Genomic DNA, 14,909 nt, shown 5'->3' on the forward strand with positions numbered 1-14,909 from the left:
ACAAAAAAGAATAGAACTGACCATATCATCCCCATTCAAATGAATTTCAATGGCTCCCTGTCACCTCCAGAATCAAAATTTCTGTTCGCCATACAAAGCCTTTTATAACTTGAAGCTTTCCATCTTTCCAGTCTCACTCCCATTTACTCTTCCAGGCAGTGATACTGACCTTCCTGCTGTGCTTCACAAGACATCCCATCCCCTGACTTTGGGCATTTCCATAGGTTATTTCTCATACCTGAAATTCTCTCCCTCTTCATCTCATCTTCTACCTGCTCAGTCTTAAAAATAAGTCCTAGCTAAAAGCCTACCTTCTACATGCAGCACTTACCAGTTCCTCTTAAATATTAGTATCTTCCCTCTGTTGATTATCTTCAAGTGATCCCTGTTTATATCTTGTATGTACATAGTTCTTTATATCTTGTCTCCATTAGACTGCAAGCTCCTTGAGAGCAAGAACTTTCTTTTTGTCTTTCTTTGTATCCTTATTGCTTACAATTGTCCCTGGAACATTGTAGACACTTAATAAAAGCTTGTTAAGTGATTAGATAACCAGTATTAATATTTGTTTCAAATGAAATCAAAAGATACAAGAAAGTTACTTGCAGGTAAATAGTAGTATGGTTTAGTCTTTGGAGAGGCAAAATTGGTTATACTTATATTAGTGAGGAGTATACAGAAATATGTTGCATAGAATAATGAAGTAAACACATTTAATGAAAAACTGATAATATCCTCTGATAAGTTGGTAACTTTAAACCAAAGATGCACAATATATGGAAAAGAAGAATGTATCTCAGTATAAAAATATCAAAGCTACCAAAGGCTTGTATTGTAGCCTACCCCAAAATCTCATATGTTGTGAATATTTTATTGAAAAAAAGAGATTTGGAAGATACTGAGGAAAACATTGAATAACTTTATCAAAACAAAACAAAACAAAAAAATTCCAGGAACAATCTATTTAAAAATCAGATAAAGGAAATTACATTTCCCTGGACTATTAAGTTTAATTGATATCAAACAATTGCCAGAATGAGGCAGCCCAAAGAACCTAGAAATTGCACTTTGTTTAGTGGTGGGAGAAATACAGATACCAAGAGCAGTATCAGTGTATAGGTTATTAGCAGTAAGAGCTGTGGGAAAGTGGAGTTTTATTTTACTTGGAAGAAAAAACTGAAGGGTAGTCAGAGGCAGGAGCTGGGTAGGAAAGAGGAGGAAGTAATTTTGGAGCTACTTACAAAAGAATTGTTGGAATGAAGAACAAATGCCAGTGTTGGGAGCCAATTGAAAGTCAAGGACATTGATTATAGAACTTTTGACTATGATTATAAAGAATTGTAGCCCTAATCTCACTCACTGATGTATTTAAGGAATGATTCTGCCTGGACAAAACTTGTTTGCCTAAATGTTCCTGGCCTTTTTTTTTTTTTTTAAAATAAAACTTTTAAAAATGAAAATCTGCCTTTTCTCTTTCCTACTTTTTTCTTCCTTTGCACCCTGCTCCCAAAAAATCAAGAAAAACAAAACTTTAGTTATGGTCAACCAAATAAATTCACACATTGGCCATATCTAAAAAGGAGATATGGCTCAAGCTGCACTCTGATTGTAATGGGTGGCAAATTTCATTATGCATTCTCTAGAATCTTGGTTGATCCTTGTGTTGGTCAAGAATTCCTAAATTTTTCCAAACTTGTCTCTTTCCAATATGATTGTTATATATAAACTGTTCTCCTAGTTTTGTTCATTTCATTCAATATCAATTGATATGTCTTTTTAGATTTCTCTGAAACCACTTTTTAAAAAATTTCTTATGGAACAATCATATTCTATAATGTCCAGGCTAGCTCCCTGGAGAGTCACAGGATGAGTCAGAGTCAGGATCAATCAAAGTTCTTGGTCTTTAGAGGGAGAAGTGAAGGAAACAGGCAAGCTGCTATTTGGCTTGCCAAAGATGTATTCTGGATTCTGGAGTGTCCAGCCCCTTTCCTCCTTGTCCTGCCACCAAGTGACTCCCCCTCAGCCTTCCAAACCACCACACATTCAGCAAGCACCAATGGTGAGGAGAGCCATCATATCACCATCTCATCTAAATATATGCATCTAGAGCCATTATCTTACATTGAATAGGCACTTAGCCTTAAGTGCTCGGCTGTCTGATTCAAGCACACCTTTTCAGAGTTTCAGCCCTCTACAATATTCAATGACACAATTGATGGGTACCCTATTTCCAATTCCTTGTCACTACAAAAAGAGATAATATAAATATTTTTCTACCTATATGCCTTTTTTCTCTTTCTTTGAACGACAGATTCATATATAGATCTATATATAGAACTATAGATCCTATAGAACCATAGGAATATAGGTTTAATAGTGATATGGATTGTGGTATAGAATTAGCATAGTTTAACAAGAGTTTGAATATAGTAACAAATTGTTTTCCAAAATGGCTACAGCAGTTCACAGCTTTATTAAAAGTGCATTAATGGAATCTGTTTTACCACAGCCTTTCCAGAATTTGTCATTTTCCTTTTTTTTTGGTCAACTTTGACAAACTGATGGGTGTGAGTTTGATCCTCAAAACTGTTTTAATTGTATGTCTCTGGTGGTTAGTAATATACCATTTTGAAATATATTTGCTTCTTGATCTTTACTGAATTTCACAAATATTCAGCTATATTCACAAATATAGTTCCTCAAATGGAAGATAGAAAGGAAGGATAAGAGTGAGCACATAAGATCAATTGTCCCAGACTTTAAAGACAAAAATGGTAAGCTTTTATTAAACTCTCTGGTGACATAAAAAGTGGAGCTTCAATAGAAATGTACTTGAAAAACCTTATGAAAGTACTTGGAGATTTAAAAAATGGAGTTTTTAGAAAGCTTGATATGAGATTTAATTAAATTAAATCATCCCAAAGACATTTTAAAAGGGCATTTAAATATGAAACTAAGAGGGAAAAACAAAAAGAGGAAAAATGGAAAAGCTATGCCAATATTTCTAGAATATATATTTATTAATGAAAAATAGAGCCATGATATTTGGATTCTGGCAGCTACGTTCCTAATGATGATATACAGTAATAGAAATGGAACTAAAGAAAATCAAGACAGGAAAAGCATCTGGACCAGACCACACATTCACTGGGAAGATTTCCATAAATGATATGGTTTGAGGGAATGTTCTCAAGATATCTGAATTGGAAAAAAAAAAATCACGATTGGAACTATGAACTTTTCAAAAAGGGTGATTGAAAAGCTATCAATAATTACCAATTATGGGTCTACTTTATTCTGCCTTGAAATATTTAAATGAGAGACTAGTTTTGTTCTGTTTAGTCAAGAGTGCAGATCCAATAGTAATAGAAGTTTTGAAATAAAGAGAGGCTCGGATTCCTAGTAATTAGAGAGGCAGCTAGATAGTGAAAGGTATCGTACTGGGCCTGGAATGAGAAAAATTCATTCTCCTGTTTTCTAATCTGGCATTAAGACACTTACTAGCTTAACCTGTTCTCCTCAGTTTCTTCATCTGCCAAAAGAGCTAGAAAAGGAAATGGCAAACCATTCCACTATCTTTGCCAAGAAAACCTCAAATGGAGTCATGAAGAGCTGGACATGACTCAAATGACTGAACAAGAGGAAATGTAACTGCCATGGCAGGTAGGTAAAGGCAAGACAACCATGTATCTAGAAGAATCAGAGGACCAAATGATTATACATCCAGAGTTGGAAAAGACCTGGGAAGTCACCTAGATCCCCTTCTCATTTTATAGAAAAGGATACTAAGGTTCTAAGAGGCTTAATGACTTGTCTAATCACTGTCATAGCTAATATATTAGATATCTCATTTGACCCTCCTGGAATTTGGTGCTATTATTAATCCCGTTTTGCAAATGAGAAAACAGACAGCTGCTTAGTGATTTGCTTAGGGTCATACAGCTAATAAATGGTGTGATGACCGCATTTAGCACCCAGAGTATATTAGAATCAGCTGGAGTCAGAATAAGGGAAAATGCTTGATCTTTATTCTTTGAGGAGGTGAAAGGGAATAGCGATACAAAATGAGAGCAATTGCAACAGGAACTCGGCCAGCAGTGCCTCTGCCTCTCTCACTCTATCCACCAAATCGTCTCTACGTCATCTCCTATACAACACATCAAAACTTGCACACAGAATGGGAGGGGCCATTCTTTCTCCAAGCATATATTAATAGAGTACTGTCCAATTGCTATTCAGCTTCATGTGCTTGGAACCTCAGTGCAAAGACTCAAGAGCTTCATTCAGCCCATTACAAAATGGACTCAGATCTTCTTGACTTCAGAGCCAGTGCTCTTTTCACTGTGCTACCTGGCAGTCTTGACATCCCATCTATTGACTCTAAATTCAGTGTTCTTTATAGTATACAACATTGTCTTCATGTTGTAGGCTCTTATTGTTGTAGGTTCTGGTTGGACTAGATGGCTTCTAAAGTCTCTGTGATTCTGTCATTTCTAGAAAGTTATTTAAAGAAGTCAAAGTTAAATTCAGAGACATTTTTGACAGACAGGTATGGAAAAGATAAGATCAGACAATGGAATATGAATAAAATAGTGAGGTCTAATGGGAATACATGAGGAACGCTAATATGAAAGTGAACTGCCAAGATAAATTAATGATCACACATTCTATGCTTGCAGAAAAATATAGGATAAAAGAAATCAAAAGTCTGCTGTTCAGTTTGGATGAGACAGTGATATTATCACAATATTATCAATATTATCATGAAGGCAATATTATTGGACTCTTTTTCAATTTCAATAAATTAATCTTTGAAGTTGAAGAAAAATTCACAGGGAATTGAAGCCCAAGTTTGGGAGAGATATTAGAAGAGGAGTTAGCTTACCTGGGTGAATGAGTCATAAAGTACAAACCACATCCTAGAATATGGAAGCAGATATAATTGTTGAGTCATCATTAATGATTTCTGGAAAAACTATAAATGGAATTGGGTCCTGACAGATGATCTGATTTTCAAGATGCCAATATATATGCCTATTTTCTAAGTGCCACATTTCAGAAAGGACAAGTTAGACCAGGAAAATGACCAGAATGGTAGAGGCAGATCAGGTACAAGGTGGGTCAGCTGAAGTAGAGGTATTTTTCCTGGAGAAGCTATGAGGAAGAACTGGGAAAGGAGTGCAGAGAATAACGTGACAGCTATCTCAAATACTTATTTGAGGTAATTATCATACATAAAAATGATTAGCTTTATTTTCAATGGTCCCAGGTATCAGGACTACATGGATTGAAAAGGTCTCTCTTCTAATACATTTCCATATTTACCATAAGTCTGTGATCTTGACAAATATGAGTATTCTCTCCAAGAATATAAATCCCAAATTATTTGTTAATTCTTAAGCTGTGCTTCTTATCTGTGTCAAGTTCAGTTCATCAAGATTTGAGGTCCTCTTCAACTTTTGATATTATCAATGGTCCAATGGACTATTAGAATACATGGGTTGTCCATTTTCCCTTGTACTCACTAACAAATCATCTCAATATAAAAGCCTGACCAGGTCACTAAAAAAAAGACCACCACACAACTTTAGTGTCTTAAAAAATCAGCTGGTATTCAAGGCTTCCCATAATCTGGCACCTGTGTGCTTCTTAAGTCACTTTCAAATTATTCTGTCATGTACTCAGTGATCTAGGCAGCCTGCACTGCTAGTTGTTCCTTGAGCTTGGCATTCCATCTCCTATCTCTGCATTTATAATATAAGGGATCCTCTGTACCTGCTATGGTCTCATTCTCCCTTTATGTCCATCTTTTAGAATTCTTATTTTCTATTAAGGCTCAACTCAGTAGCTATCTCCTGTATGTAAATATGAATAAAAATAGCATGGTCTTATGGGACCAACCTCCAAATTATGAGCACTCTCTTTTCTCTCTACAAATTATCTTGTACTTGTGTATATCTCTCCTGCCCCTCCCTCCAATCACAGCAGAAGGTACATTCCTTGAAGGTAGATCCTTTTGTGTTTTTGTATGGTCATGCATCAGAATACCTCACGTGTAAGAAGTTCTTTAAGTTGTTCAAATATTGAATGGATTCTTTTAGGAGGTAGTAGTTCCCTCTTTACTGGAGCTTCAAGAGAAAGCTACATGATCATCTAGTGATGTTATGGTATAGGAAGTTCTAGCTCAAACACAAATTGGACTAGATGCTCTCTGAAGTCCTTTTCAACTCAAAGAGTCTATGATATATTTGAATTTTTCACAATACATAAACATCGTATGTGGGAGTCACAGGATGTGCCAGTCAATAAAATAAGCTCACACTGTCCTGATCTCAAAAAACTCAGTAACAGGGGAGGACAATATGAAAACAAGATATATACAGAATAAATTAAAGGATAATCTCAGAAGGCAGACCCTCTTTTTCATGATAATTTGTAAGGTTAACCACAGGCTGGTCCAGTTTCCATTTGATCCCTGGATGCTCAGAAGCCTCAGTACATGGGCCTTGAAGGAGCCCTCTTCAAATGTATAATCTATAGGTCAAGCCAATCTTGCCACTGCCTCCTATTCACTAATATGATGTCCTCTAGAAGCCTGGAAGACAGATCCTCTCGAGAACTTTCTCAGTAAACATCATGGGGCCAAACGGATTGTCTGGATTTAGAATTGATCTGATTTAGTATTGACTCCAGGATACACCCTACAAGCTCTGGCCTTCTTCTTGGCCATTTTTTCTTTCTTTTTTGATTATATACCATGTTTTTCAGAAACAAAGTCATCATTTACAAAATCAGAAAAGTAAATAGATATCTTTCAAATCATTTTGTACACAAAGAAACACAATCACAATACTAATTTTGAAAACAATTCATTTCTTGTAGTTTATTGGGTAAATACAAAGTATGCCATCTCATTTAAAAAATAAAACAAATGAAAAGCAAAATGAAAGGAATTATAAATGGTATGCATGTTATCTATCCTCTGTAGGATGGATAACTCACGATTAACTCACATTTAACTCACCATTAGGCACTTAAAAAAAAGTGAAACTTTGGCAATTTAGGAGTATGTGTGTATTACATTCATGCCCCTAAATTACAACTGAAATGTGTTTATAAAAAAGCAGTCATGAAAAAATGCACTTCTAAACATATTGAACTATTTTTTTCATTTCTTTCTTTCCCTAAAAAGGAATTCCATTCATTAAATTGATGCTTATGTTACTTTTAAATAGGAAACATGAGCGTCTAACATTTATATTATGATTTTTGATTAAAATGTGAACACATTTAATAAAACTATAAGTTATATAATAGCATATAGTATATGTTTATCCTTTTTATAATGAAAAATATTTGTCAAGAAAATAACATACTCTAGAATAGACCTAAAATTGTACTTTTACAAGGCACTTAACACATTGAAACAGTACAGTACATTTCCAAAAGAATATAGTTGGCTACCTCTTAAAATCTGTTTTTATGGGCATACTGTAACATAACCATGTTTTGCAGCATTATTCATTGCATAGGAGGTAAATTAAATAAAGTGTTCCAACTTGGCAATTAGATTAGCTTATGTGGATAGTTCCTTCCTTCCTTCTGAAAATAGCACAGTTTTAATTCATTAAACACAATAAAGACCTATTTCCATTCAAGATTCATTTAGAACACAAAGCATTAAATGGGTACTATAGGTCCTAATAAGCAGCAGGAAAATATTAAAGGAGGCACTTTTGCCCAAAACAACTTTGATTGGGTCACTGACTTGATTTGCATTTGGAGGGGGGCGGTTAATATCATCACTTTTATAAATAAAAATATTTGAGGTTAATAATATGTATTTGATTGATAAAATATTTTTCACAGGCACATAAAGAGTAAAGTCATCAAAATATTGTATCTTGTGTAAAATATGCTTGCCTTAGTCACAAATTTTTAAATTTCAAGAGACTTCACATTTCCTTTAAAATCTCTTGGTATTAAGTGATAAGACCAGGTTGAACCTATAACATGTTTCTAATTGTGCAAAAAAAAAAAAAAAAACCAACCCTAATATTCTTCAATTTGAATTTTTATTTAAATTTGAAAAAATAAGTTGGAAGATGAGAATAGGGTAAAAAAAAAACAAAACAACAATATGATGAGAAGAACAAACTCGACTTGACTATTTTAAAGCCAACAGAAACAGAAAGTGGAAGAAGCATGTGGCTTAGTGACACTGAGTTAAAGATTCTTCAAATATTTTGAAAGTAATGACCATACATGCTAGGAAAACATCTATCTTGCACAAATTCCACTCAAAAATGGATTTTGACCTTTCTTCTCTACCTCAATTTAAATATGTCATCAGAGTAACTTCTATCTTCTGTACTCTAGAACAGCTGACAATGATGGAAACAATTAGAGAAGTTTATTTGGGAAAAAAACAAAACAAAACATGAATAAAGAATTGGAAAGATGGTTTAACCACCTTTTGAGGGAGAAAAAAAAAACTAACTGGTTCATTGGGGTTCTTAAAAAGAAAGAGTAAAACTAGATTTTATTATATATGATATTTCCACAAGAGGGCAGTAGAATATACACCAAGTTATCTTTTGCCAAAGCTACCATATGACCAGTGTTCTGTGTCTCAAGATTCAAAGAGGTCAAAAACCTTTCCCTCAACTTTATGATTACCTTTGGTGGAAACTCAATATGCCAGTGCTTGAGATTTGCGGAAACATGTCCATTTTCAGAGATAGTGGGAAGGTATTTTATAGGTTGAAACAACTATTTTCCATATGAAATTCCATTCCAGGCTTTCACCCTAAAAGTTACTTCCACTTTTGTGGGTTTATAGCAATAAACAGAATTGATGTGATATAGATAAATGTTGTGAGGGTAATATACCTAAGTTTTCAATTCCAAATATGACATCTGGGGCTAAATTCCAACATTTTCCTTTCTTTGACTCAAATTCATTTATTTCCCTAAATGTTCCATATCAAAATGAAAATGCTTATTCCTCGTCTATTACACAAAGAGCTACACATACACAAAGAGCTTTTGAATGGCAGAACACCTGAATGTAAAAGTACAAGATGGACCAGAAAAGGGAATGACAACATGTTTTTAATGGTCTTTACAATGGAGTTTCTACTTGGAATTGACCCAAATGTAAGATCTAGTCAACAGAGCTAACCAAGGTTTTTATTAGATGTTATCTCTTAAAATTGGAATTTAATTTGTTTTACCCTGATAATTATAAATCACTTGGAAAAAGTGGGGGATCCAAATCATGATCATGACAAAGTGTTACATCAGAGTATGTTTTCCACTTCCATTAGTGGTCCAATGGGAAAAATAATCCCCCAGTGCCTGTATAGCAGCAAAATACTTACAAATCATCTGGGACTGTCTATTTTTCTTTTTTGGGGCCGGCAGTGATTTTTAGTTCTTAGGAAGGGAAAAGATTTTTGAGCAGACTACTATGTCCCTTCATAAATTTGTCTATAAATAAAAATTAAGGTGAAAATTTTGGTAACTAAGACTGGACATAAATCCATGTAAGCTACAAAGATTTTGTCTGTTCACTTCATTTTGAATGTAAGGCCAACCTTGCATCTAAAATCCTACCAAGAATGTTTAGATTGTAATTTTTATTTAATTGTAATTCTTATTTAAAGTGAGCTGATCTGCATTTTCCACTATAGAGAAGCAGCAACACTAAAGACATTCAGAGAATTTTAGCACCAAGGATGACGACTGCTTTAGAGTGGGGGAAATTTTGTGCTTTGCCGAGATAAACTTAATTCAAAAGTTTACTTATCATGTATCTATAAAGGTTAACTGGTTTTGCTAATGATGAAAACTTGATTGTATTTTTTCATCATCATTGTAGGGAGGAAACATTTTTTTCCTTTCCTACAAGTATTACCTTCTCCCAGTGTTAACACTTAGTATTACTGAAAATTTGGTTACGTCTTTTTGCAGAGTTTTATTGGAAGTCTTTAAAAACAGCCCTCAAGCATTTGAGGAAATAAGTTCAGAGATCAGCCAAAGTTACTCTAGTGTTAAACAATACAGTCTGCTAAGATTGAAAAAAAAATCCATTGTTTTATAGTATCTCATTAAATAAATCTATAAACAAACATAGTTATTGTTGAGTCTTAACAGTCATACACTCATTCTGACTAATTCAGCACCAAGTAATAACCATTTTCACTGGATAAGGATTAAAGAAATATAGTGTCTCTCTATGTATAATCTGGCTAGTGGAGTCTTGATAAAAGGCAAGAATACATCAACATGTTAGGCATCTATTTTGGGTTTTCAGAAAAAGAGGTAAATATTTAGAACAATGATCCTTCATAATTTGGTGTGACCAAAGATCTTTTGTCATTTCTAGGGTTTGTACTTAGTCCAAACCCAAGTAAACTTTTGATGAGGACTTGACCTCAGAGAGCAAGCAGGCTTATGGCACCAGCACTGATACTTGGAAGTTTTCTTAACCCATGGTATCTACCTTTTCTGCACTGGAGCAAGTCCAAACAACCCTAGTGGACAGAAGAAGGAAGCAAAATTAATGTCCTTTTAGGGATCCCAGTATTGTTTTCTTGATATCTACTAAATACACTTTTAAAATGCAGTATTTACACATTTGTAAAACCTTTGTGATGTTGCCAGACATTTTGCAATTGAAGCACATCAGCCTAGCATTGTTTTAACAAATAAAGGCATCAGTAAAAACAAAAACAAAAAAAAATGTATAAAGTGATAGGTATATCATCCATTGGGTGGTAGCAGCAGGGAGTACTCTAGGATTCTAAGCCATCCTTTTTCCCAAAAGCAGTGAAAATAGTGAAAGTTTGCCCCACATTTTTCATCCCCGGGATGGGCATGTCACCTGGACACTCCTGGAGTCACCCTCACTGAGGCTCCAATGAGAAAGCCTTGAGAATGCTATCACCTACTTTCACCTACTTTCTCATATATGTATAGCATGATAATGTGTCTAAAACACCAAATCCTACTGTGCTGGATGAAGGAGAGGGGAAGATTGGGAATGCATTCTTGAGTTCTGAGTTCGCTTTGGAAGAGGGTAAAGAAAGGGCATGGGCCCAGGGATGGAAGGGATGTGTTCTTTGGCACCTCTTTTACAACTTAATTGGTCAATCACAGTCCTAGGTCTCATCATCAATGGATACAGAGCTGCAGAAGTCTTTCTTTTTTTTTCCCCTCTTAGATAAATAAACACCATGTCACGGGACAATACTTTGTTTATCTTTCAAATCATTTACACAAAATTTGGTCCACATCTTCACATACTAGTCAATCCTATTTTTTTTAAAAAACAACTCTACCTTTGGTTATAGCATGAAACATTTTGGTCTAAGAGCCTATGCTTTTTTCCAAATGATTCTTCCTTTCAGGTGGATTTTTCATTGTCCTCTCCTGTTTTCTGAACCCGTGAATATTTTTTGCAGGAGGATTTGAAGCAGCCAGGTGGCCAGGACAATGGCCAGGAGAAGCAGCAAGGAATTGTGCCTTGTATGTTTTTCTCAAAAAAATAAAAGATGGGGAACCACCATGCTCGAGATAAGAAATTAGTCTGTGATGAAACCTTCAAGCTCTGTCATGTGGAGAGAAGAAAACATTATGGAGAAATTTAACAATGAATGAATAATTCTAAATAGGACAAAAACTATAATCATCCATAAGTAAAACCAGTCTAATAAGTAGAAAAAAGAATTTTTTAAAATCTCACTTAACCAATATGAAAAATAACTTAGAAAATAATTAATCTTATAAAATCAATCTTCACTTTCCAGAAATAGCTGTTTTCATTATTTTCACATTTTAATTTCACTTTAGTTAATAATCTGAATTTATTTCTGAGAGAAGTAACTTTTAATTTAGAATTTAAGCCTCTTACTAGAATACAACCCTTCAGAATAAAGTATTATTGAATTCTTTGTTTTTGAATCTTCAAGGCCTAGTGTAGTTTCAGCAAATAACAGGCATTCAATAAAGACATACTGATTGATTTGATTTTCATTTTCTAGTCTTATCTATTATTTTTGTCTTTATGCTTCTTTTTTTGGGAACCGGACCTAGGAGTTCTCAAAATGCCTTCTTCCAAAGGAAGCCAGCATCTTTTTTTCTGTAATTTCTACTCATATTATAGAGATTGCCTGTTTGGGGCACCGAGGAAGTGATTTGGTACCCCAAGTCATATCGCCATTAATTAATTTTTTGATATTACTTGCACTTAATGCAATCCCTCACGTGTAGTGGGGTACTTCATAAATGTTCTTGGTTTGGATTAGTCTATTAACTCTCACTTCAACATGTCTTATTTCTCATTTCAGCACTCCAGTTGAAACATTCCTCTTTCACTTATTACCAACTATCCTAATCTGACTCAAATGTCAAGGCTTGGATTAAATGCCACATTAACACAGGTATAAGAAAGCTCTTCCTCTTCTCACTCTTAAAATAGCATTTCCTTTTATGTGCCTATATAGGAAAAGGCACCGAGGTGGGTAGTAGATAGAACATTGGCCTTGGATTCAAGAAGACCTGGATTCAAATCTAACCTCAGATACTTACTAACTGGGCAAGTAACCTTGGTTAATATGCAGGCTGATCATTTAATGAATCTGAAATTTAAAAATATTTTCATTCCCAATTGCTAACACTTTGAAAGTGATTCCTATCACAAAGATTTTGTTTCTGTGGCTCCTCATTCTCTGAAAAAACGATATGTAAGCAAATGAAATATAGATTCAGTGGGAATAGCTACAATGTAAAGAAAACCTATTAAGGTGAATACTTATAGAAGGAAGCAAGAAAACACACATTTACTAAGGGCCTCCTGGTACCAGGCAATATGTTAAGCATTTACACATGTCTCATTTGATCCTCACAACCCTGGGAGGCAAGTGCTATTCATCCTCATTTAACAGATGATGAAAATGAGGCAGAAAGAAATTAATTGACTTGTCCAAGGTCACGAGCTCAGAAGCATCTGAGGGTAGATTTGAATTCAGATCTTCCTGACTTCAGGCTGCTCAGCACTCACACTGGGCCATGTAGCTGCTCTAAATTTAGGGACACATCACAAGAAGTTTGATCACTAGAAAGTGCTTGGAGGGAGGGCAGAAGCCCATGAAGAAGATTTCTTAGGACTTGAATCTCCACTATGGAAGGTATAATACCCTCACTGATAAAATCATATATCTTGGAAGGATTGAAGTCAGGCATACTTATAAGTTTTTTAGTTTCCCTTATTTTAAAAAGAGATGATGGACACAGAGGGTAAGTGACTACATCATAAATACACAGCATGTTAGTGGCAAAGCTATATTCTCTAAGGCTGTGCTATTTAAAACCACATGAAATTAGATTTTTTTTTTCACATCACCTTGATTTTTTTCTTCTATACATCAAAGTATTTGTTGCTCTCACCTTTTCATTAGCCATAGAATGGTACCACCAGAAGAGTCTTGTTGTGATATAATAAGCAACTATCACGTCAACAGTGTAGTGTTCATGAGCCACAAGAATACAGATGATCCCGGCAGCACTCAGCAGCCAGCATATCAAATGATACCACCAGAAGTGACGGGGTGAATCTGTGGAACAGAAAGCTATACATTACTCCTCGCTCCAGACATAAGCCAGTTAAGAACTGCTAAAATATCCAAAATGATTGCAATGCTCTAAAGCATGACTTTAAACTGAACCCAAAAGGCCGGCAAACTGCAACTGGCCAGGGATCTCTCTCAACACTCCTCAGGTGAACTTTGGCACCTAGAAAAGGAACGCATGAGACTACATGTGGGCATCTTCTCTTTTGTTATATCAAAAATCTGGTTGTTGGTCAGTCTGATGAAGCTTGTTGGTCCTTTCTCAGAATCATGTTTTTAAATGCAAAAAATAAAATAAAAAGGCATCAAAAGGAAACCAATTAGTTTCTGAGGAACAGTCAAAATGGCAGAATGAAGGCAGGGATTTGCCTTAGCTTTTCCCAAAACCCCTTCAAAAACCTTTAAACAATGACTCAAATTCTAGAGTGGCAGAACCTACAAAAAGATGAAATGAAATAATTTTCTAGCCCAAGACAACTTAGAAGGTCAGAAGGAAAGCTTGTGTAGTTTAGCAAAAGCTGCAACCAACACAGTCTTGGCCCCCAAAAAATCAGGAGCAGGGCTGAGGGTGATTCCATCAGTGGCAGTTTTTAGACTGCTCAGACCACAGAGAAGGAGATTCACAGAAGTCCCTTTGTTGGCGCCAGGGGCAAGATTCTGTTTCACTGTCTATAACTGGATCTGGGGATACAATCCTGGATCTTAGTCGCAGTGAAAGTTTATGGTCACATGGGAGTAAGGATCCTGACCACAATTCCAGGGTTGAAAAGAGTTCTTGTGGTTGTTCATAAACTAACACACAATACAGAGAAGAATGTAGTAAACACATCTCTCCTTCAATCATACCATTCTGGATGTGCCAAAAACTTACAGATCCCCAAAATTACCTCTGAAAGCAACCATACAAAAAACCTGAAGCTCCCACCTGGAAGCAAAGACCCACTTTAACATAATCTTAAAAGTCAAGAAACAGGCTAGAAAAATGAGGAAACAGAAAAAAATTCAGAATATAAAAAGTTACAATGGTATCAAAGACTGAAACACATACTCAGAAGAAGATAACAAAGTCAAAATTCCTGTATTCAAATCTCAAAGAAAAATATGAATTAATCTCAGATCATGAAAGAGTTCAAAAAGAATTTCTAAAATCAAGTAAGAAAGGTAAAGGAAAAATTGGGAAAAGAAATGAAAGTGATGAAGAAAACCAACTAAAAAGAGTCTACAGATTAGTAAAGGAGGCACAAAAAGTACTGCGGAAAAAAAACCCTTAAAAAA

General features: G+C 35.1%; 1 protein-coding gene across 6 annotated transcripts in view; it reads right to left on the bottom strand.

Moving 5' to 3' along the window:
* Nucleotides 1–6,856: 6,856 nt before the first annotated feature.
* SGMS2 (sphingomyelin synthase 2) overlaps nucleotides 6,857–14,909 on the bottom strand; it is a 106,020-nt gene continuing 97,967 nt past the window's right edge. For all 6 annotated transcript variants that reach the window (XM_051966582.1, XM_051966585.1, XM_051966583.1 and 3 more), the window contains exons 5-6: nucleotides 13,453–13,619; nucleotides 6,857–11,614 (exon numbers count right to left, since the gene is read on the bottom strand). In XM_051966582.1, the coding sequence (XP_051822542.1) occupies nucleotides 11,411–11,614; nucleotides 13,453–13,619 (371 nt within the window). In that variant the 3' untranslated portion in view covers nucleotides 6,857–11,410. The remainder of the gene's footprint in view (nucleotides 11,615–13,452; nucleotides 13,620–14,909) is intronic.

Source organism: Antechinus flavipes, chromosome 6, assembly GCF_016432865.1.
Source record: "Antechinus flavipes isolate AdamAnt ecotype Samford, QLD, Australia chromosome 6, AdamAnt_v2, whole genome shotgun sequence".
In the NCBI taxonomy this organism is placed as follows: domain Eukaryota; kingdom Metazoa; phylum Chordata; class Mammalia; order Dasyuromorphia; family Dasyuridae; genus Antechinus; species Antechinus flavipes.